At 42.7% G+C, this 24,208-nt stretch overlaps 1 protein-coding gene across 3 annotated transcripts in view; it reads left to right on the top strand.

Annotated features, from left to right (window-relative positions):
* Positions 1–21,419, top strand: part of LOC119722737 — a 44,125-nt gene extending 22,706 nt beyond the window's left edge. For 2 of the 3 annotated variants that reach the window (XM_038193035.1, XM_038193032.1), the window contains exons 12-29: positions 84–211; positions 983–1,091; positions 1,287–1,448; positions 2,005–2,138; positions 3,169–3,318; positions 4,761–4,919; positions 7,030–7,210; positions 8,203–8,313; positions 10,311–10,432; positions 10,804–11,082; positions 12,424–12,531; positions 13,918–14,093; positions 14,727–14,816; positions 16,114–16,317; positions 17,458–17,562; positions 17,904–18,015; positions 19,156–19,486; positions 19,847–21,419. In XM_038193035.1, coding sequence (XP_038048963.1) covers positions 84–211; positions 983–1,091; positions 1,287–1,448; positions 2,005–2,138; positions 3,169–3,318; positions 4,761–4,919; positions 7,030–7,210; positions 8,203–8,313; positions 10,311–10,432; positions 10,804–11,082; positions 12,424–12,531; positions 13,918–14,093; positions 14,727–14,816; positions 16,114–16,317; positions 17,458–17,562; positions 17,904–18,015; positions 19,156–19,486; positions 19,847–20,922 — 3,737 coding nt within the window. In that variant the 3' untranslated portion in view covers positions 20,923–21,419. The remainder of the gene's footprint in view (positions 1–83; positions 212–982; positions 1,092–1,286; positions 1,449–2,004; positions 2,139–3,168; positions 3,319–4,760; positions 4,920–7,029; positions 7,211–8,202; positions 8,314–10,310; positions 10,433–10,803; positions 11,083–12,423; positions 12,532–13,917; positions 14,094–14,726; positions 14,817–16,113; positions 16,318–17,457; positions 17,563–17,903; positions 18,016–19,155; positions 19,487–19,846) is intronic. The other variant, XM_038193033.1, reaches the window with a different exon arrangement.
* The last annotated feature ends 2,789 nt before the right edge of the window (positions 21,420–24,208 follow it).

Genomic DNA, 24,208 nt, shown 5'->3' with positions numbered 1-24,208 from the left:
TACACATCTGCAGTCCATAATTTTCAGATTACCAAACAAATAGCCACAAAACTTATTTGCCACTTTCCTTTTTTGTCTTGCAGCGGTTCCTCAGGCTATTTTGGCAGACTGTCCTTACAAGAGACTCCTTGATGTTCCATTTGCCTTTGATTCTTTGGAGGACTATTACAGAGTCTTTGTGCCTCTACTACTTCATGAAATATGGGCGCAGGTAGGATGTGGACAAATTCAATAAAATAATAATAAACGCTGCAAAACAACGTCCACACTCATTAGAGGGGTCATAATTTTAAATCCAATCGTCTTATGATGACGTCATTTATATAAACGCGTGGGGATTTTGTTAGCTACATTTTGATACCATGTTTGCTACCAAAGACTGTAAATCGTCCAAGATTGACAACGGTTTATGAAAGATTATGCAGTTTGAAAAGTTGCAAGTTTAAAGATACGCTAGGAGAACTTGCCGAGCGCAAACACACGTGCCCGTGATTCATTGGCCCCTATCGACTGCACAGTGCCCAAACAAAGCGCGGGTTTTTCAATTTCACGTGCTCGCATGCATGCAAGCACTGTGCGATTGATATTCCCTGCCGTTCATTTCGGGCAGTGTCACATTGTCACGCAGCAATTTCCACTCGACTTGCGTACTCTTTAAATTTTCAGCTTTTCAAACTGCGTCATATTTCATAAACTGTTGTCAGTGTTGGACAGTTTACAGTCTTTGGTAACAAACGGGGTATCAAAATTCAGCTCAGTCTCATGTCCCGCAGGACATCCAAACCTTCAGTTATCAAAGGGTATATCACAGTGATTTAATTTATTTCTTACACAGTAAGTTACAACCATTTATCTTTTTGACTTGTTGACACGATATAACAAAACAATTGTTGACTGCTGTGATGTGGGATATGCTGCCCAAAGATAAAGGTTTAATTGAATTTCGGTTTTGAGTGAATCGTAAATTTCTCTATTTTTGTAGATACACAATAACTCTGACGTTAAGAAGCCTAGTCTCACTGCTGCGTTTGTTGAATGCAAACACAAAGAGCAGCGACCAACTGGTTTTTTGCTGAACTGTTCATTCAGGGGTGAGTATCGGTTGTTGGGACATGGAGATATTATGAAAATATTATGAGAACAAAATTAAGATGTTAAATATTTTAGCAGAATGGTGTAAGATTTTAGCAAGGTGGCCCAGTCACTCAAAACCCAATGTTGAGAATTCCTCCAGTGAGAACAGCAACTAATTTTGGATGTTTTTTTTCTTCTCTTCTTGGACACAGTGCCAGCAAGTGATGGGGCTTGTCCCATCAGCCCTAACGATGTCATCAAGGTGTCCCCCAGCGATAGCGCAGCCTGTGGCTGGTGCCCGTTGCTGGCTGTGGTCACCGGTGTTAACCCGGTCGTCCCCAAGGTCACTGGCGCCAGGAATCTGACCAATCACAGTAAGTTGTGCTAGTTCTGTCTGTTTGGAGATTTTAAAAGCAAAATCGGGATGCTGATAGAAGCAAATCAGGACGATGAAAATCGGTAACGGAACGAAAATTATTTTTCCCACGCAATATTTGCCAATGAATGCCTTTCGCCACGAGTGCCATTTTCACGAGTGCCTTTGTTGCCACGGGTGCCCTTGTCTTATCTTATCTTTTAACGCAAACGTCTTATTTTCCGAAAATTTCCAGTTTGAACATTGCCCCCATCCGAAGAAGGTGTTCAGGACACCCCCCCCCCCCCCCCCCCTCCCCAACACAATTCTTGATTTTACAGAGTCTGGGAGTCTGGTGAAAAAAAGCTGTCTACCTTTCAGCACAGATGCCGAATGTCCTTTTCTCGTCTTTACCCCGAATCAAAATGACCTTGCCATATGCCACTGCAACAAGCAAAGAAAGCCCTGGTTACTCGCCTGGATCATACTCGAATCCCGATCAAACATTGAGTGTTCGAGTAATCCGTTTTGAACAAAATTCTTGAAAAAAAAATAATTTGGGGGCCATTTTACAGATGCACAAACTAATGGACTCAATGGACATCAGGCCACAGAGAAATTGTTTGAAGTCTCGCTGCTCATTCTGGCTAAAAATGAGGAGACATATCGAGCGCTATCGTCCAGCATAGGCCACAAAGTCCAGCTGAAGGTAAAAAAAAAACAGTCCTTACTTTAATGATAACAACTGGATAATTTGGTCATTGTAATGGTTTGAAATTGTCTTGTACAAGTGTTAGAAAATGCACATCCACCATGCAAACCTACAAGTCTCATTTAAGTACATAAAATTGACAAAAAAATGTTGTAAAAGGTAATATCGAAAAAATGCGTTCGCCTTAATTTTCAGAAATGGATGGATTTGGGGGGTTAGTATTTTAAGGCAAATATTGTTACACTGACATGTTTGAAGTTTTGTGTTCATAGATGCTTGAAAAACCAAGACAAAAATTTTATTCTTCTAGTCTGGTTCCCTGAACCTACTTCAGACAAAACGGTGCAATTTTAGATGTCAGGGAATTGTCTGGTCAGGGAACCAGACTAGTCTGCTTGCACCAGTTCACAGATATGTAAACTGATTGCAACTGAAATGTTTGGTCAATTGGGGGCAATATTTGAAGAAGTTCTGGTTTTTTCCAAGGATGGTCGGCAGACCTTTGTTGGAAATTGATACAGAAATTCAACTTTTCTTGAAAATGACAGCACACTAGGTGCCATGATTTCACAGGATGCTTGAGACTATTATTCACTAAGTCAAGTAAACTACCAGTATTTTTTAATAATTTGGTAATTTTTGTGCGGTTTTTTTCATGTTTGCAAATGTTGTATATTACCTTTAAGTATCTGTTTCTTGGTTTGTTGTTTGTTTTTCTTTAAATTCTTTGAAATCATTTTTTAACAGTTTTGAATTTATTATATAGGTATGCCCCTATAAGCTTCGGCTTTTTAAAACCATGCCTCCATCTTAATAAAAACTAGTTTTCGTTCTCATGATGGTTTTACTTTGCTTTTGATGGAAATAAATGTTATTGAAATTGAAAAAAACCCAGAAATTGAAATGGAAATATGTCACAAGTTGCGCAACAGGAAATATTGCAATTAAAGTCACGTATAAATGTTGCATAAAGTTTTGGGAAACCGGCTGCTGATCTCTTTGCCCGACTCCCTGTTTTTTCTATTAGGTTCTCCACTCCCTCGTGTCTGCAGCACGTCAGTTCCAAGGCCTGACATCCTTCCACAAGTGTGGTCTCCTGGCCTCCGACATCTTGAGGTTCCGACGGATAGATGTCTTCTGCCCACCTCCCCCGAGTGCAGCATGGAATGCGAAACCAGTGAGTATCGCACAAGTCTGCCTTCTCTTTGGAAGACTCCTATTCTTTCCAAAATGCCCCTTTTTTTCCAACCCTATGTTTCTAGGCGTGTTTGTTTTGCTTTCTGTTTTTTTGGTGGGAGTGGGGTGTATCAACTTTAATCTCAAAGAAGATACTGGTACAGTAGTAGCTTTGGTCGAGGCGTTCGACGATAAAGTCCGACGATTGGTAGTTTGCCTCCAACAATGCACTCACATGTACTGTGTGAAGCGCGAACAGCGACCTCACGCCTCTACGCGACACTATGCAAATCTGGTGGGGCTGAGTGAACCTTGTAACAACCGCAGCGATGGCCTATCGTTTATTAATTCGTGCAGTGGAAGGAATATTTTCATGAGGTGAAAGATTGACTGTTCCACTCAACGAATTGAACAGTCGATCTTTACCAAATATTCCTTCCATTGCACTCATAAATATTCATTATCTGTATATTATACAACACCTGAATAAATCCCCGTCATCTGATTGGTGGATCGTTGATCACATGTCATTGAATTATTCGTCCCAACACACGATGAGCGCAGCGCACAGTGCAATGGAAGTTCTGTTGCACAGTGAATAGAACTTCCATTGCACGGTGTCACTGCTGCTAGTGGTGGTGCTGTTTTAAATCGAGATAAATTGAATATGATGGTTCTCAGCCTGTTGAACAGTTTGCATAAATTAAATTTGATGAACTTGTCCAACTTTTAAACAGTTTTTAACCTGAATAAATTGGCTATTAAAAGTCAACCAATCAGATGACAAGGATTTTTTCAGGTGTTATATACAACAAATAATGAGTGTTCCACGCTCGTGCAATGAAAAGAATGGAACATTTCATCTGTCATCTCATGAAATTATTCTTACCATTGCACTCACAAACATTCATTATTTGCCTGCTTACCCTACTGCAGCTTGACAATGCTTATCAAAAGTAACGGCTACGTTGGGCTCCAACGCAATCAAAATCCAATCCTTGGACTTAGACTAGGTAAGGCCACAAAAAAAAATAAGTCGGTCTCTGGTCAGCGCGCGCGTCGATTTTAATCATGCGCGTCGATCTTTTTTTTTCTCCAAAATGTTCCGCGGTAGCTGCAACAGCGCCCTCTATTTCCACACCTCCTCAATTTGTTTTACCAAAGAGCACCATGGAATGGGAAATTGCACCAAGGCAAATGATCGAAAGCACCAAGGCAAATTATGGAGGACACCAATGTACATGAGGACACCAAAAAAGCAAAATATTACCCCACCTTGTCTGTACAATCCAAGCTTGAACAAAAAAAAAGCCGCGTCGCCGCGTCAATTCCGGAACTTTGGTCTGACCAGAGACCGAATATTTTGGGGTTTTTGGGCCTAACAGTAGCTTGTGGTAGTTTGTACTGCGACATTTTACTATTTTTTTTGACCTTGGCACAAAGCAGGATAAATCCCTGAACCCGTGCCAGCTGCAAGCCGTCAGCGTCGCATCCATGGCTGTCGCGTTGCCCGACACCCTGCCCAGAATCTGCCTGGTGAACGGGCCCCCGGGAACGGGCAAGACGAAAACGGTCATCGGACTCGTCAAGAAAATCCTGGAGGTAAGTGTTTTATCTTGGCAGGAAGGGAAGATTTCCATACATGGACATCACTTATTTTTCCCCTGTAGTGACCTATCAGCCATCAGAAAGCGATAACGTGTCCTAAAAAGTCAAATTTTGCTGGGAAAATATTGGAGCATCAACTGAGAAAACACTTAGAACTTTTCAGACCAGTCTCGTAGAGTTTATACCCATGTCAAGTGATGTCCAGGTATAGAAATCCTTCCGGCAAGAATTTCACTGAATTGTTCGGGGAGTGTGTAAAGGTCTCAAGCTATCCGCTCCGTTCACAAGTACCCCCTCACCGGCAAAGAAAGTACAGTTGGGGGTGACCGAACGACGCCATCTTGCCTGACTGCAATATTTTGCCGCGAAGCGCGGCCACTGCGTGTACATAGTACAAATCGCCTGGTGTACGTGCGTCACACACAAGGAACGATGCGCGCGTCAACCAGCAAAATGTATGTGTCCCGCCCATGGGACGTCGTTGCTAGGTAAAAGGGCGCCCTCTTCGATGACGCACGGAGCCCTTAACTTGCTTTGCTTATGCTTAGTCATGCATAAATTATGCTTAGATTATACTAGATATATATCATCCATTCTGCTTCTGGATACCATCCGTACTGCTCCAACGTGTATGAAAGTGAGTCATAGAATTGAGGCAGTGGTCACTCATCCTCTGAACAAATTCAAGCAATAACAGATGATTTTGGAGGATTGAGGCTGTATCCAGTTTTTCTATGGTTGCAAATCTGAGGTTTTGAAAGATTGAGGATTTGTCCCTAGCTTAAAGCTGGGACAACTCTGCTGCTCCATTTTCGAATTTAGAATTGTTTTCAAAAAATCTTCATGGCAACTCTACTTTTTTGATGAATCGTTTTCTTCAGTTGCTGATTCTCGTTCCCCAAGAGTTACTTTCGGGAGACGAGAAAACAGGATGAGGCAATTCTGAGCAACAACCATAGAGCTATATTAAATTACTAGAGCGCTAACTCCTCATTCTTCCGCACGAAGACACTTTGAAGCCGTCCTGGGCGCAGACATTTTGAATTCATGTGCGTGTTTGTAGAACACAATGATATTAGATGGATTGAATTTTGAAAGTGTACTCTCAATGCAATGCGCATGTAGAACGTACGCAAACAACTTAAGCGCGTCATGAAGGTTTTAAAAACACATCGGGTTAATCATCTACAGCAAATATGCGCACGCGTTGCACTGTTTTTGTAGAGCAAATCGAAACGTTCATTTGCTGATCGTGCGTTTCAGTTTTGGGCGTATCAGCTTCGGTAACGCACCTGTATAGAATACAAACGCAGATATGCAAATAGACGTACAAAATACGTACAAAATTTCGAGTTCTCCATAGGTTTGTGTACAAACATGGATGCGCCCGGCAGGCATCACTTTGTGCATGAGTCAGTGCTCTAGTAATGTAATATTGCTCTATGGTAACAACACACTTGAACCATCATATTGAAATTGGCATCCTTGTGGAGTCAAGTGACCCTAAACAAATTTTGACAGATTTGTAGATTAAAGGGAATGTACATCATTGGCTTTTGCTGTAATTTTCAGAAATGAAGTATTTGGGGGGTTAGTATAATAGATCAAATATTGTTACACTGACATGTTTGAAGTTTTGTAATCGAAAATGCTGGAAAAACCAAGAAAAACAAAAATATTCAAGTAGTCTGGTTCCCTGACTCCACTAAAGATGAAATGGATCAAACATACCAGAAAATTGTAAGGTAAGGGAACCAGTCTAGCTGGCCTGCACCCGTTCATGAGCATGGAACCAATAGCTAGCAAAACAAAATTTAGACTAAAAAAAAATGGTAAATTTGGTGCAGTAATTGAAAAATAGTTAGGTTTTTCCAACGGTGGTCGGCCGACCAGCGTTGAAAATGTAGACAAATATACCATTTTCTTGAAAATGGCTTCACACCAGGTGCCATAATTTTACAGGATGCTTAAGCATGTCATTTACCAACATCCTAGTAAGGTATTTTGTAACAACTTGGTAGTTTTATTTTTCGATGTTTGCAAATGTTGTATTTTCCCTTGAACACTCCATCTTTAACTTTCTTTGCCTTTTCCGATTTTGTAGGGTCATAAAGCAAAGCAACACCAGCAACGTCTTCCAGGCGAGCGCAGTGGCAACTCAACAGCCAAGCCTCCCCCAATCATGCTCTGTGCTCCCTCCAACCCCTCCATCAACGTTCTACTCAGGCGGCTGACGGGGGAAATTCCCACGACCTTCTTGCATCAAGCCCAGCCTAGCAATAGAGGTACGACTGCTCATTTTATTCCTCATTTAGTAAACCCATTACCAAAAATCTCTGATTTCTGGTCTGCGCGCCCATCGCGCAAAATAAAAAAAATTGTAAATTCAATGTATGATGATGTCTCCAAACTGCCAAACTCACTAGTTTGACTCGAATCCTGCTGCTGCACAATTGTGTGTTGTTAGATGGGGTTACGATCGAGTGTAAGCTTTATGGGACCTCTCTGGGCCCCCATATATTTTTTGCACTAAATTTATTCGGCCACCATTTGCAGACGGTGTTGTGATTTTGTAATTGTTGTGTCTGGAAGCCAGACTGAGGGAGAGATGGTTGTGTATCTGGAACCTGTAAATGCTTTTTAATTAGCGCAATATGTAAGGGAGCAGACTAATGACCAGCCTGGCAGCCATGCACGATGTCGCTGTATGGTCTGACGTTACTGTTTTCTCTGATTTTTGTCTTGCCCAAAGATCCTATAGCGCCTACGGCGAGATAGTAAATGGGTGCAGAATTCTCAAGCCTTGAGGCCTTACTGGGGTCACTTCAAGCGCCACCCTGAAGGATATTTTTGAGAGTTTTAAGGGGATGGAAGCGTCATCTGTCGACATCAGTCGACATTTGAATTGACATCAGTCGACATTTGAATCTCCGAACAGCTCGGAAATGCTTCAGAAGTGGTTTTTAGTTGGATTTTATGAAGTAATGGTTGAATCAATCAAAGCAAAATCAAAGAAAACTGAGATCAGAATTTGTGACATCTAATCGGGTAGCAATGTTTTACGGTTCAAAGTTCAGCAGTCTTCCTAGTTCCTAGTTAATAAGTGTCTTTATCGCTTGGCTTTTCAAGCCAGATTCGTAGTAAAGGTTTCTCAGCCTCGACAGGAACTGCAAAGCATGCTAGTTGAAATTCGTTGAGTCACTTTTTTCTCCTTCAAAACATGTGTCGTGCAGATGAATGTGGATTCTAATCTGTCAGTTTGACTCTTTCTAACCAGGGGCCTCCAGGCGGTATCACGTGGTGAGAGTGTGTGGACAGTCTGACCTGGTCCACCCAAGCGTCAAGAAGTTCAGCCTGGACAGCCAAGTACAAGCCAAGAGAGACCAGGGTCAGTCAGATTACGTAGCCTACATATACTTTTGGTTATCAGAATAGTCCTGACACCTACTGACGTGACGCTTTGTTTACATGTGGGCTTTTCTATGGGAGCCAGGTGGGGACGTCAGCCGATCATCTCCACCTGGCTCTCATAGGAAAGCGCATTTGTAAACAAAGCGTGACGTCATTAGGTCTTAGGCCTATATTTAGAGGCTACATGTATAAAAAAGTAAACATTTAAAAAAATCATATAGTTAAAGGGAAAATACAACATTTGCAAACATCAAAAAACGAAATGATCAAATTATCACGAAATTCCTTACTAAATTGTTAGGGACTGACAGTCTAAAGCTTCCTTTAAAATTGTGACTCCTGGTGGGCTGACATTTTCAAGAAAAACTGTATTTTTCCGACGCTGGTCGGCTGACCAGCGTTGGAGAAAACTGGCTTTTTTCAAAAACTGTTCTTAATTTTTCATATTTAGTTATTCTGACTTTTCTTTGCAATTGATCACACACCTGTGAAGGGGTACAAGCCTGCTAGACGGATTATCTGACCTTACAATTCCCCAAAGTGTATTAATTGCTTCATTTCATCTTAAGTGGGGTCAGGGAACCAGACTACAAGAATATGATTGGTTTTCTTGGTTTTTCCAGCATCTACAAGCCCAAAACATGAAACAAGTCAGTTTAACAATATTTTATATAACATACTAATCCTCCAAATCCATTTATTTCTGAAAATTGCAGCAAAAGCCAATGTTGTACATTCCCTTTAATATTTGTGATTTAACAGCATACATGAGTTTACCACAGGAAGTAACATAACTTCAAGAAAAAGAAATTAGACTTAAAATATTAAAATTACTAGTTACATGCAAAACAATTATTAATTAATAAATTAGTATAAATTTTCCTTTGAATAGACCCTGGGGTCATTCTGAACGACTGTAGCAATCTATATCTGTGTGTGTTTGCCATTTGTTTCCAAAGGGTACTTAATTCAAATAATAAATACTATTATATAACCGACATACATATCCTTGTCATTTGATTGGTGGAACTCACATCACGTGACATTCGTTATTACTCCCATTCACGCCGCGGCTCAAAAAGTACTATCCGCCCATGGGGAATGGGGAATACTATTAAACAGTTAGGATCATTCTTGTTCCAAGACGCGGTATTTGTGTGCAAATGCATGCTGGTGTGCGCGTTCAGCATTGCGCGTCGCGCGTATTGTTCCAAAGAGCCAGCGCTACAAAGTGGATTTCAAACATTTTCGTGAAGGGGTGGTTTGGAAGAGAGAAATACATTGTAGTGAAATAAAAGTTCAAATATATCAAATGACAAGGATCTATATGTCAGTTATAAAACAAATATTGAGTGGCTTTAAATTGTGAAATGGGAGGAATATTATCACTCGGTAAAATCTGGACTTTTTCAGGGAAAAGTCCAGATTTTACCTTGCGATATATTCCTCCCATTCCACTCTGAGCCACTCAATATTTGTATAATAATATTATATTGTAGTGCTTGTATAGCGCTTTAAACCAAAGGTCTCAAAGTGCTTCACAATTGTTACTCTTGTTCATCAGGCCACGAGACCATTTTATGCAGCAGCTCGAGATCAGCGCATTCTGGTCTCTACCTTCACAGGTACCCATTTATACTCCTGGGTGGAGAGAGGCAGTTGTAGTAGAGTGTCTTGCCCAAGAACACAACCGCCAGGTTCCCCGTCGGCGATTGGAATCCAAGTAGCACTGCAGATGAGTCGAACATCATAACCAAATGATTACAAACCAAATTATTCCAAACGTTAGGGATAATTTGGTTCAGCACGACTCTAGAACACCATTCTGAATAGACGTAACTTCGCGTAGCCGTGCCGTTTTGTGGTGCCTAGCCATGAACACTCATCTTCAAGTAGTACGGAATAAATTCAAGTCAAACAAAAATCTCTAAGCTGCCGTTGTTTTTTTCTTTCCCTATATTTTTCGGGTTTCAGAATCTGAAAAGATTTTGCTCAACAAAAATCTGAAGACTGAGAGGCGGGAAAAACTGCAGGAGAGGATAACAGAGTTGGGAACAGCCTGCGGCCGACACAATCTGGACGGTGACTTGAAACAGGTAATGGTTTTTGAGGTAGTATTTCCATTAACCTTGGCCTTCCCAAATCCTCTTTGCATAATGGAGGATTTTTGCAGGATTGAGGCTATATGGCAAAGCTGTGTGGCTGATTTCGGAGGATGCACTGTGTCATTGTCTTACGCCGGGCCTTGTGTTGTGTATGCTCAGCCATGCATACATTTAGGCTCACATTTACACCCAGATTTGTCAAAAAAGTAATTTGGAATCATAAAACCTTAAAAACCAACATCAGTAGCGGTTACCTTGAAATCTCATCTCATCTTTACTTGCACAATGGTTTTGTTAATACGGCGGCCAAAGTGGCTCAAAAATATGGCACGTTGCTGTGCAATTTCTCTTGTCCTTTGCAGTTGCGCAAGGCCAAGGAGGAGAAGGACCGACTCATCAAGGACTTGAAGATGGTCAACGCCCGCCTGGAGGACCTGAGACGACAGAAGAATGAGGTGGACAACCGACCCAACTCCCACTACGAGCAGGTCATCCTGGAGAGCGCGGACATCGTCTGCTGCACCGTCAATGGCAGCGGCAATGAGCTGCTGCAGGGGACCGGCGCAGGGGGTGGCGCAAGGGACGGCACAAGGGACGGCATACGCCGGAAAATGAAGTTCTCCTGTGTCATTGTGGATGAGGTAAGAAGTAGTTCACTAGAGTTTTGTAGTCAAGACCTGATAGTTCGAGACCGAGACCAAGGCCGAGACCTGGAGTTCCGAGACCAAGACCGAGACCATGACCTTCAAGACAGAACGAGACTGAGACCAAGATGGTCCGAGACCAAGACGGAGACCTGGAGTTCCAAGACCAAGTGCGAGACCAAGACCTTCAAGAGAGAATGAGACCGAGACCAAGATGGTCCAAGGCCGAGACCAAGACCGAGACCTGGAGTTTTGAGACCAAGTGGGAGACCAAGACCTTCAAGAGAGAACGAGACTGAGACCAAGATGGTCCAAGACCAAGACCGAGACCTGGAGTTTTGAGACCAAGTGCGAGACCAAGACCTTCAAGAGAGAATGAGACCGAGACCAAGATGGTCCAAGTGCGAGACCAAGACCTTCAAGAGAGAACAAGACCGGGACCAAAATGGTCCAAGACCGAGACCAAGACTAAGACCTGGAGTTTTGAGACCAAGTGCGAGACCAAGACCTTCAAGAGAGAACGAAACCGAGACAAAGATGGTCCGAGACCGAGACTGCGGATAGTACAGAGAATAAATGTAAAAAATTCAATGCATGTAGACATGTAATTGAACTTGTAACCTTTTTATTGACATCAGAATATAGCAAGGAGCAAATTAAATAAAGAACAAATACGGGCCTGTCACACTTGAGTGATAACTACATCGAAAACAAGACGAAAAATCCAAATAGTGCTGTTTCAACCAACGATACTAAACGAAAACAACAAATGCAATGTAATGGATATTAGGAGCGATAAACGCTGCATATTGCTGGTCTCAACCCGAGACCAGTACAAATATCGAGACCAAAGGGTACCAAGATCGAGACAAAGACCGAGACCACAGGTTAGCGAGACCGAGACCAACAAAAAGTGTTCTCGAGACCGGTCTCCAGACCTACATCACTGGTTCACTACAGTGAACGATCAAATGAGGTCAATCATAATACAAAGATCAGATGAGGTCAATTATGCTACAATTCACAGAAATTTAGGTTACATTTTTGAAAAAAAATTGATGAAAATTGGATGCAGTGACACTTGGGTGTGAAGGCACAACTCTTCATCAGATTACTAAGTTCAAAGGTCATGTAGGGGTCATTAGAGGTCATAGTTCAAATATCCTTCAAATGTTTCTTTGTCTACAGAATTTGCTGGATTTTAACATAACATTGATGGAGGGTTCCCTGGGCAGGGGTACATCACAAGTCTTCCAAAATTGGAGGTCAGAGGTCATCTAGGGGTCGTTGCAATGTACCCTTGCCCTTTCATTGAGACTTTGTTTTCTCTGCATCCAGGCCAATCAGTGCACGGAGCTGGACTCCATCATCCCACTCCAGAACTGCTCCATGAAGGTCGTGCTGGTCGGTGACTCCCAGCTGATACCCGCGTCGGTTGCTTCTAAGGTTAGACCAGACTGTTATCTGTAGAGTCATATTTAACCAGTTTGCGTCGGACGACGTGTATACATGCAAAGGTTTTGCGGTTTTTCGGAACGGATGACTGATATACGCACAACAAGCGAGGCCGGAAATATCTGTCAGCGACCCACTCGCAGCAAGCAAGGCCGGAAATATTGGGGTGTGCTACCTAAACTCGTCTGGCATCGAGGTTCGTAAAAAACAATCCCACGCCTGTGTCCGGCCCATGTCGAAATAAACCCGGCGCGAACTGATTAAATTGCTAGAATGCTTACTGTTTATTCCCTCGTGTAGAATACTGAATGCCGCCTGGGTCCAGACATTTTGCATGAATGTAGGCGATTGTAGAGCGGATTCGATGGTTTGGAACTGCACAATGCTGAGCTCCCAAATTCGGTGCCAGGAGCACGGCAAATACGGCTGTAAATGCTTTTGTGAGCACGCACTAGAAATCTACACGAGGGTATTGGTTCACTGGCACACGGTTGGAAGTTCAGAAGATCCAAGATTACACATAAGAGCACATCCTAAAACAGCACATTGTTATACCTGTACAAATTTTGTTATATTATAGGTTTTCCTGGCCAATTTTCTAAAATGTTGATTCACTTCTGAAAATCGGTCATTCGTTTTCGTCTGAATTTGAATGCACGTCTTTAATTCTGTTTCAATTCAAGAAAGTTCAATCGTTTTCATTGTCCGTGCATTCAGTTTTGAGAAACAGACGGCCAAATTACATTACCTGTGCATTCATTTACGCAAGCATACCTTTTCGCGCTGTGTTCTAGAACACAATTTCGTGAATGTTCAATCAAAAGTACGTTTTCTCATTCAAAATAGCAGATAATATCACAGAACATTAAACTAAAAGTGAAATGGAATAGTCATTGTTTGAAATCACCTTCTAAAAGCGGAAAGGAAGTCTTGTAAACGAATCTGAATGAACATAAACGAAAGGTGCTGCTCAATCACTTAATAAGCCTTTTCGGAGTTCCAACTGCGCATTCATAACCTGTGACAACGCGCATTGTTTGTCTCAAATGGCCTTTGACATCATCGCGCCACTGACTTTACAAAAAGGCTGTTTGTGCATTGTGGGTACTGTCAAAGGGCATTTGAGACAAACAATGTGCGTTGTCACAGGTTACGAATGCGTGCAGTTGGAACTCCGAAAAGGCTTATTGATTGAACTGAAATGGAATTGAATGCTCTGGTACCGAAAATAAAACGCGTGTTCAGCGCGATTCTCAAATTCAGATGAAAATGAATGACCGATTTTCAGAAAATTTAGGAAATTGGCTGGGAAAACCTATACTTACAAACCCCAATCATCAATATGCATGTCTCCTTGGCACAAACACCTTCTGACAGGAAGCTCACCAGCACGGCCTGCACCGGTCCCTGTTTGAGCGTCTGTGCACTTGGTTCCAGTCGGGTCGGACCAACTCGCCACCCATCCTTCCCCTAGAGAGACAGCACCGCATGCACACGGACATAGCCGCCTTCCCTTCCAAGCACTTCTACAAGGGAAACCTGCAAAGCGACAAGTAAGGGACCCAGTTCAAGAAAGTAGTTGTTAGAACCGAGTCGATTATTTATTGAAATTGAATCTTTTGTTGTGAATGTAGTTCCTTGGACTAATTTACAAATGGAACCTTACTGGATGTCAATCAAACAGTGCATGTTTATAGTTGGTCAATTGATGGTTGCGCGACTGAAAACTGACGCATAATCATCTTAAACACAGTTTATAGTGGTCACTAAAGCCGCAGCAAGGAGTCACCGAAGGATTCTGGCGACGTTGATACAGAGGTCAAATAATTGAACTTTGACATGGTCGCTGACCTCAAATTTCATCAGTTGACCAATGGGCTTGCTGAATCAATAAGAAATAATGAATATGCAAATATGACACTGAGATTATCAAACAAAATGGAACCGACTGTAAACCGGCCTTTAGTCGGATAGCCCTGTCAATTGTCATCGTGACTCAAGTCCAAGTCCGAGTCATGGAAAACGGGACTCGAGTTGGACTCAATTCCGAGTTTTAGTCGTGAGTCATACAAGTGTGTCGGATGTACCCCGGTCCAGTACTCGATTCACAGGGAAAAGGGGATTTTTTGAAATTCTGGTTTCTTTGGAATGGAAGGTGCTCAGAATATTTTTTGTCTTTGATGCAGAAACATGGCCAAGCGGAGGTTGTCATTCTTTCTGTACCCCTACCTCGTCTTCAATGTCGTCCAAAGCAAAGAATTGCGAATTTCATCAAGGTACGGTTTACTTGAACGAGCTGTGATATGTCTTCGGCCCTGGCATACTGAAAGAATTCCACTCCTGTTTTTTTCCGTAACATTTGAAATGTGTTCCAATAACTCCATTATAAAATGTATTTAATGAATAACTTGTGAAATTGAGTCTCATGCAAATATCGCTGTCCCAGTTCAACCAAACCTGGGCTTTTCTGCCACAAAGCTGCTCTTCTGCACGAACCAAAAATCACTGAAAAATGTGAGACAGAACTTGTGAAATAGAGATCTTTTTAAAGAAAAACAATTGGCATCTTTCATGTTCATGACTACAAAACTGGACGCTGTAAGCAGTTCACATTGGATGATGTGTATGCATGCAATGGTTTTGTGGTGTTCGAAACGAACGACGGATATACACGCAACAAGCGAGGCCAGAAATATCTGTCAGCGACCTGCTAGCAGTGAGCGAGGCCGGAAATATCAGGGTGTGCTACCCACAGATGACGGCCTGAATCCGTCTGGCATCTGCAATGTGGTTAAAGGCCTTTTTCCCCCCCCCCCCCCAGTATATTACTTATATGACATGTCGATAAATGCAAACTTTAAACAGCTGTCATTTGTCGACGGAATGTCCGAATGGAGTGCAACAAGCAGTTTTGGAAGGAGCATTTTATTATCTTTTCCACCGTAATTCCTAATTTTAACCTCTGCTTAGTTCTGTCTCATGTTGCCAGAATAAGCCATGAGCAAGTTAAATCTGAATAAAATCTGGAACGCTGACTGAATCCAATGCTTTGCACGTTTAAGGCTTTGCATTCTCCCGACCAAAGAGACTTACTATCTCACGTGATTCGGGGCAAGCCTTATGCTAGCAACCCCCAGCTCCAGCATGGTCTGGTGTCTTTGTACCGTTCTCACCCATTGTGAACAAATGTATTGGTGCTGAGCGTCTCTTACGTCACTATGCAAGAGCTTGCCTCCAATCATGTGGTTAGCAGCAGTGTCTTGGGTCTAGAAAATTCAAAGTTAAAATGTACCAAGCATTCTGAGCAAGTCAGTGTACCAGACGTTTTTCAAATATGAATCCATAAGGGTATAGGTCACTCGCAAATAGCTTATTCCTCACATATTCACAAGAGTACCCCATGTTAAAAGCAAAAACATTCCCACAGCAATGGGCAGCCACACACTCTAAGGAATGCCAAGCTAAAAGTCGACTCGAAGATGCTCAAAGGTTAAAGTTAAGCAACTGGCTTTTTTTATTGGAAGTTGAGGGTCTATCTTTATTTCCTCCCTTCTCCCCTTCAATGATTTCCAGGTCTTTCACCAACGAGGCTGAAGTCAAAATGGTCTTGGCCCTTTACCGCAGGATCTGCAATGAAAAAATGATAGACAATGTCATGTTGTCCGAGCCACTGAGCATCGGGATCATTGCGCCTTACAAGGACCAGGCTAGCTACCTCAACCTTTGCCTAAAGAAGGCTGAAAAGGAACTGACTGCATCCTCGCCGGAAAAATTCAAGTAACATCCTTCTTGTGTCCTCACTTAGTTCAACCGTATATGTCCTCACTTCAAAAAACGTCTTTGAATTTAGGTCTGTCACCCACGTCCTCACTTGGTTAACATCTCTGCACTTGGGTCCTACTTTAAAAAGATATGTCCTAACATCAGTAACGTCTCTGAATTTAGGTCTACCCTTCATCCTCGCATGGGAAGCATCTTTGAACTTGGGCCCTCCCCACGTCCTCACTCGGTTAACATCTCCGCACTTGGGTCCTACTTACGTCCTCATTTCAGTAGCCTTCTTGAATTAGGTCTGCCAAGTCCAATCGTATATGTCCAATCGTATATGTCCTTACGTAAAAAAAAACGTCTTTGAATTTAGGTCTGCCCTTCATCCTTGCATGGGTAGCATCTCTGATCTTGGGTCCTCCTCACATCCTTACTTGGATAACATCTCCGCAATTGGGTCCTACTTACGTCCTCACTACAGTAACCTTCTTGAATTTAGGTCTGCACTTCATCCTTGCATGGGTAGCATCTCTGATCTTGGGTCCTCCTCACATCCTCACTTGGTTAACATCTCCGCAATTGGGTCCTACTTACGTCCTCACTTCAGTAATCTCTTTGAATTTAGGTCTGCCCTTCATCCTTGCATGTGTAGCATCTCTGATCTTGGGTCCTCCTCACATCCTCACTTGGTTAACATCTCCGCAATTGGGTCCCACTTATGTCCTCACTTCAGTAACCTTCTTGAATTTAGGTCTGCCCTTTATCCTTGCATGGGTGGCATCTCTGAACATGGGTCCTCCCCACATCCTCACTTGGTTAATATCACTGCACTTGGGTCCTTATGTCCTCACTTTAACGTCTCTGAATTTAGGTCTGCCCTTCATCCTTGCATGGGTAGCATCTCTGAACTTGGTCCCTCCCTGCGTCCTCACATGACCTACAACACCAGTTTTCCTTATATCTTCACTGTGGTAACATCTCTGCATTCCCCCCCCCCCCCATGTCCTCACTTTGGTAAACCTCACTTGGGTTGTCCCTGTGGCCTCAGTTAAACATCCCTGCGCTTGGGTAACATCTCTGATTGTCGATTCTCCTTTATGTCCTCACTTGGGTAACATATCCGCACTTGGGACCTCTGTTTTCACACAGGTTACCTCATGTAGAGATATCGACAATGGATCAATTTCAGGGTCGTGAGATGGAGGTGGTCATAGTCACCTGTGTCCGTACCCAGGCCTCTTCGTATTGTCTGGGGTAAGTATTAACAATGCAATTAAAATTGGCTTGAGGAGTCTGGGCACTATACTCTTAAGGATTCCTTGAAAACACTGTTTTGCTGAAAGGTCCCCCAGGTTAAGTAAGTTGTAAAATAAATGAAACGATTGCACAGGCTTGCTTTTGACATAATGTGAAAAATATCTTCCAGTGCGGGCTGTCGTACCCTCATTCTAGCTCCTTCATCCCACAGGGATGCAGAGTGAATGCTGAGGTTTTATGTATAGAATGCTGTCTAAAACACTGCCACTGTTCACATTTCGAAAAGTACATGCTACAAGCGTTTCTACGTTTTAAAATCTGCTTTCTCTTAATTTCAGGTCATCGTGTGGTCTTCCTTCCAACTTCCTGAACGATAGAAAGAAAATGAATTTTATCCTGACGAGAGCCCGTTACTGCCTGTACATAGTGGCCAATCTGTCATCCCTCCAGGTAAGTATCAGGGCGGCCTGAGGCGCTCTGCGATGTGCTTGCGCCGCGATGAAACCGTCGGCATCAAGCAGAAAAGTAATGCTTAGGTCACAAAACTGAGAAATCGTGTGATTATCATGGAACAAGCGGCATCTCGACACAAAATCATGGCAACCATGCTCATGTCACCTACGACCTGATAAGGATTCTGCGGCATAGACGTGATCGTGTGACGTCTTCAAAATGGCAGTGCGCCTGTTGAACGATCTTCCACGGCCGCATCTGTTCCTTCAACAGCTTTTGCCACATGCTGATTGGCTACACCATGAACTAAGATGATGCAGATGTGCTCACGACGTCGCAACTTCACACAGGTCGACTGCGATTGGTCCCCGCCTGTCGGGAACACGTTCCGTCGCGGCGCAGAAGTTGAAATTTTATACTCTTGCGACTTGAATTTTTTTTAGCGCATACTGATACCAATCGTCTTCATATCGTCGCAGTTACACTCAGGTTGCAAGAAATCAGATACGTTCTCGACGGTCTTAGCTCAGGCAGAGTATGATTCTGAAAAGTCAGTCACCAATTGTTCTGTGTTGTCCCAAGGACGACCTGAGGGCGGCCTAAAGTCTGCAGATTTTCTGCAGAATTCTGTAAAATGCTGCAGTTTGCCACGGAGTGGCCATTCCATAACCTGATTGCCATTCTGTTATGCCAGACTAAGTACATGAGGCGGGCAGAAGTTGAGAGTGTTTTTTGTTTTTCCAATTTCTCCTGTAAAGTAATGCATGGTTTGCAGACTCTCATGTCCAGATTCACTGGAGTGTTCTGGATCTGGATCAGGTGGACAAAAGCAGCCTGACTTCCATAGGTCCAGCTGAATCAGCAGATGGCAGTGTAATTACTTCAACAAGGGCCATTTGTTTAAAAATGCAAGTTCACCTCGACAAGCGGGCAGGCAGGTTTGGAAAATATGAAACCTTGTCAACTATTCCGTATGTAAATTTGGCAGACTCTGCTTGTGGTCTGTTTGTTGAAGCCTACCCTTAGTCAATGAAGAGACGTGCGCTCAGCACCTATCCCAACCTCTTTTATCTTTACAACTTGTTCTACAACTCACTTTAATAAAAAAAATGCACCATTTTGCTCCGATTTGAACAGAACAGCAAGGATTGGGGGGCCTTGGCAGCCGACGCCGAAAGGCGGCGACGCGTCATCCATGTCCCCGTTAACGACTTCAAGAGGGCAGCCGCCCGCTGCAAGAAAGTACCCGGCCATCCGCCTCCCGGCAAAGCCCAGTCCAACAGGGCAGCAGCCCAGGAGCCTCAGTCCCTAGCCCAAACAAGCTCTGGAAGTCCAAAACAGACGGTAGAGGGTGGCCTCGCACCTGGAAGCGGGAGTACCGGCAGCAGATCCACAGGGTTGCCAAGTAAAGCCAAACATAAGTCTTCATCCTTATCTAAACAAGGATCGCAAAACAATGGGTTCACAGGTAAAGCAATCTTATCATTTGCCTGGAGCCGAACGGCCAGCATATTGTCATCTGACTGATTGACTCACTGACTGACTGATTGACTGTTTCAAGGAAACCGTTCCTGTATTCAGTGTGATTTTTCAAGAGCAAGGACTTCGAAAATATGACTTTGCGAGGACGCATGCAAGTGACAGTTGTTTTACAGAATCCTCAAAGTAGACCTTTGTGTGCCATTTACTTGTACGTGTATTTTCTCTCTGTATCAATTCTAGGATTTTCCCGGTCCTTTTATTCTAATTTAATATCCATATTCATAAAAATGTGTCAAGGAAGTGTATTGTTAAAATTTGATCATAATTTTTTTTTTTCAATATTTAGAAAGGACAGAGGTCCCACAGGTCCCTGGATTAACACCGGCGATAAATTCTCACCGCTCAGCAAAAGCCAAGAAAACCACCTCTTCGTCCCAAAAGAAGGTGACTTTTCAAGAGGCCCTCGACAAAGGCTCATCACGTAGCGGGGCATCGTTGTTGCCGAAACCAATGCAACGAAACCCAGATATCCAATCGCAGGGGAAGCAGCAGAACCCATACAGACTGGCTATCAGGTCCCCGCCTAAAAGCCCAGGGACCAGGAGGTCTCCTAAACTGTCTCCTAAACTGCCTCACTACCGACAGATCCTGAAGAAGCACCTCTTCATGGCAGGGGGAAGCCCTCACAGGCATCCAGGACGAAGCAGCCCCGCAAGGATCAGGGAGAATAAGTTGACCCAGTCGAGAGTTCAGGGGTTGTCATCCACGAGTGCCAGACTCCCAAGAACCCAGGAAGCTTCTCTTGGAAGCCCGTCAACCAGCTTGAGTGCTCAAGCTGGTCCCGTCCCAGACCCTCTCTCATCTGTGCATGCTGGGCCTGGATATGTGAGGTTGGCCACCACACCAACCAAGAACCACCTCCCAGTGAGGATGGCAAATCAGTCCCAGAAGGAGCCTGGTCACATCTCAGGGGATAGGACCTCTGTCGGAATGACAAACTCCAGGCAAGAAGGAATTCCTGTACTGAGGGAGAGTGGAGTACATCCTGCACAGCATGATGTCCACTCCAAGCTTGTGGAGGACCCACAACCAGCTTCACTCGCAGAGACACGTAGCCCAGCGAAAGGACTCCCAGTCCAGCAGCCCAACAGGAACCTGACCGGTACAAGCTCAGCGGAGCAGCTGCAGATTACCATAGAAAACCTCAAGAGCCGTGTTGGGAAGGAGAAGAGAACTATGCCCCTCTCTGGTCTCCAACCGGATCCCAAACTGGCCCGGCGGCGCCGGAGGTGGGGTTCAGGAGCAACAGCTCCCACAGCCACAGCTCCCACAGCCACAGCTCTCGATGCAGAACCCGGAAACTCTAACGGATCTGATGGCCCTACCCGTATTCCGTATTTACCCAGTAGTGACTCAGATTAACCTGTACTGGGCTCCTACTGCTGCACATTTTCAGGCAAGCCACACAGCTCATTTTCCGAGACACCACACTGCCAAAAAAAAAAATTATCCTACAGGAATATATTGTTTATCGCCAAAACACTTTGGCAGTCCTACAGCCACAGATAGTAAAGGTCTTGGCAGTTTTGGGGTGAAACGGTGCCATTGATAACATTTTGCGTGCAGTGTGCCAATAAGCTTGACATCAGTTGCGCGTGGTTTTGTTTTTCATTAAATGAAGAATTGTAATTAGTCTGCCAAAGTTAACATCATCTGTTCCTCCCCAATCCTTCGAAAAAAACAATGTTGCAGGTTCAGATGGAGCCCAGCCGCTATTGACCTATCGCGGTAGAATCGTGTCAACGCAGCTTGTGAAATACTGTCCATTCACGTGATATTGAAATGGATGCGGAACGCACAACATCTGAGGCAAACAAAATTTTACATGCTAAATTCCATTAGGTTGCCGAAGGGGCGTGGCAAACGGTGATAGGTCCATTACTGCCTGCTTTTGCTTTCCTCCACAGTGTTGGATTTTAAGGGATTCAGGCAACTTTCTGTCTGCTTTCAGTCCAAGTTTTTGCTTGTCTGTTTTTTTTTACCAGAATATGCCATCAGGTTGGCGCAGCGTTACTTTCTTGGCCTTCCACCGCCGTGGCCCTGGTTCAAATCCAGCCCAGGCCAACATGTGGATTGGGTTTTCAGTCCCTGCCTGATTCCGTGGGTTTTCCCTAGAATATCATTCTGGGGTTTTCCTCCCACATCTTCTACCAACCAGGGACCCCACTGGAAATAAGCCGAAAGACTTTCATGGGCTATCCCGACCAATTGTCGAAGCCACATTTTTTTTAGTGAATGAAAGGTGCTGTAATGTCGGCATTTTCTGGGTAAAACCAACGTTGTAGTCGAGTACATTTCCTTGAGTACAAGTACTAGTACTTTGCCATGAGTATAAGTATGAGTGCGAGAACAAGGCAATTTTTTTTTCTTGCAAGCACGGGTACGAGTACATTTTCATGAGTACAAGTACGAGTACTCAAAAATGTACTCGAGTACGAGAACTACACCAACGGTACAAACACAGCAGAAAGTCATGTCCACAGAAGCAGTTTAGTATATTTAAAGTTAGAGTAGATCACTTGCAGCTTTCCAAAAAGTAACTGACAAAACTGACGAAATTATTGTTGGAAACTTTACTTGGTTTAGAGATAGTAATGGCACTAAACTCCCTGTGAAATTATTCCTTCTGGCATACTGTCAATTTTGACAAAAACATTAAAAGGCGGCCAATTTCAAAGATGCATGAAGTGACGCATTTTTGGAAATTTCCGTTAGTAGGTGTTTTGTAATTCAGCGAATCCGTGAATGGGTGCGCGCAAGCGTTGACACTACGCACATGTGCGCGTGGTTGCTATTATTCTTCAGTTCAGTGCGTGACGTCACTTAGCTGCAATCAGCTGAATGAGAACGTGTCCCGGATGTTGATTTCAGGCGCAATTCAAAAATTTTGATTTGAAAATGAGATCCTAGAATATTGTTTTCTCAGAATATACAGCATCCTCGGAGCTAAAATGTCATCAGGTTAGTTGTTAAGCATCCTTCTTTAGATTTTGAGCTTTTTTTGTAGCTTCAAACGGAAACAAAACTGCACAAATGACAAGTGATTTACCCTACCTTATAACTTAAATCATCCGTAATCTTCCATTCACTTCCATTTACATCACCGAAATTGCATTGCTACAGCGTTGTCATGGTGTCAAAGTCAAACTATATGGCATTTCAGTGTCTTTCAAGACCTAATTTTCTGCATTTGCAGAAATGTAGAAGTTAATTACTTGATCACTATGACAGTAAAATGGTACTTAAAATAAATAGCAACGGATCCTACAAATGGTTTGTATAAGCATTGTTTTGTAGACTGATCAGTGATAGTACTGGTCTATCAACAGCGGTTAAGAACACCGGACTCGTGCTCTGGTGTTTCAGAGGCTAGTGGCGTGGGTTCGAGCCCGGGCCCGGACACTTGTGCCCTTAAGCAAGGCACTTAACCATTATTGCTTCGTCCTTCGGATGGGACGTTAAGCCGGAGGTCCCGTGTGTTGTATAAAGCCTAACGCACGTAAAAGAATCCAGTAACACTTATCGCTAAAAGAAGGGGTTTGCCCTGGTGTTTCTGGCCTCCTAGTTATACTCCCTTGTGGAAGTCCTTAGGAGAAGAACCAACCAAGTAACATAAAATTGGAACCAAGAAATTGTTGTAGACAAATTAGCAAAGTTTTGTGTTTGTGGTAGCAGTGTTTTAATAGGTTTGTGTAATTCTTGTGAAGAATTGTCCACACAAATGCGAGAAAATGAAGTACTTGGCTGAACTGCATTTTGCATACATGATTTTATTTTGTTTTATTGGCAAAAGTTGACCTCGGAATTCAAATCTTACAATTTTACAAATCAATTATGTATTAAGAAATAATTGTCTATTAACCATCCTTCAAAGTTGGGTACAATATGAAAGTAAAGACAATGCTGCAGTACCTGTTACTAAGATGGAGATACATGTTGATGTTTTACAACTGAAGAAAAAAAAAGTTGGTTAAAAAGAGCTGCTTTGTATGAAGAAAGTACATATGAAAAAAATTAACATTTTCAAGGTTAACACAATTTATACAACTTTAATTTATTTTTTTTATCTCGTTATAAATGATTGTTTCAGTTTTGTAATAATCGGTCCATTGTAAATAAATTTATAGAAAAAAATATGCAATGCAACACAAACGCAAAAAGTCAGCTTTTTTTGTAAAGTTTATTTAAATCATTCAAATTAGTAAAACAAAAGTGTAGAATTCATCATTGTCGTAATGATTAGATTTGTAATATTTGTATCCTTTTATGGAGTCTTTTTTTTATTTAAGAGTCAAAAGAAACAATGCAGTTTTCGTTACAAGTTGCACGTGTATACAGCAAAAACAATTTTGTAATTTTTCAATTTTTTTAAAAGCAGATGTCTTTAATATGTTCTGGTGCTTTGGTAAAAAAAAATTCCTACTTTTTGTTATTACTGAAGCGGAATGTTTTATGGCATCATATAAGTCCAAAATTCATTTTAAGTATTCAGACTATGCAAAGGAAATAAAACGCTACAAATTTTGTACAGAAAAAAGTAACAATGTTGTCGTCTGTATACTTATTTATAAGATATAAATTTCATTCTGAATTTATTAACATGCCGATCACCTTGTTGTAAACCTTCCATATTAATCATCGGAATATA

The sequence above is a fragment of the Patiria miniata genome, unplaced genomic scaffold (genome assembly GCF_015706575.1).
Source record: "Patiria miniata isolate m_02_andy unplaced genomic scaffold, ASM1570657v1 HiC_scaffold_16, whole genome shotgun sequence".
In the NCBI taxonomy this organism is placed as follows: Eukaryota; Metazoa; Echinodermata; class Asteroidea; order Valvatida; family Asterinidae; genus Patiria; species Patiria miniata.
Note: the sequence above shows the minus strand (reverse complement) of the source record. Positions and strands in the feature narration are given on the sequence as shown.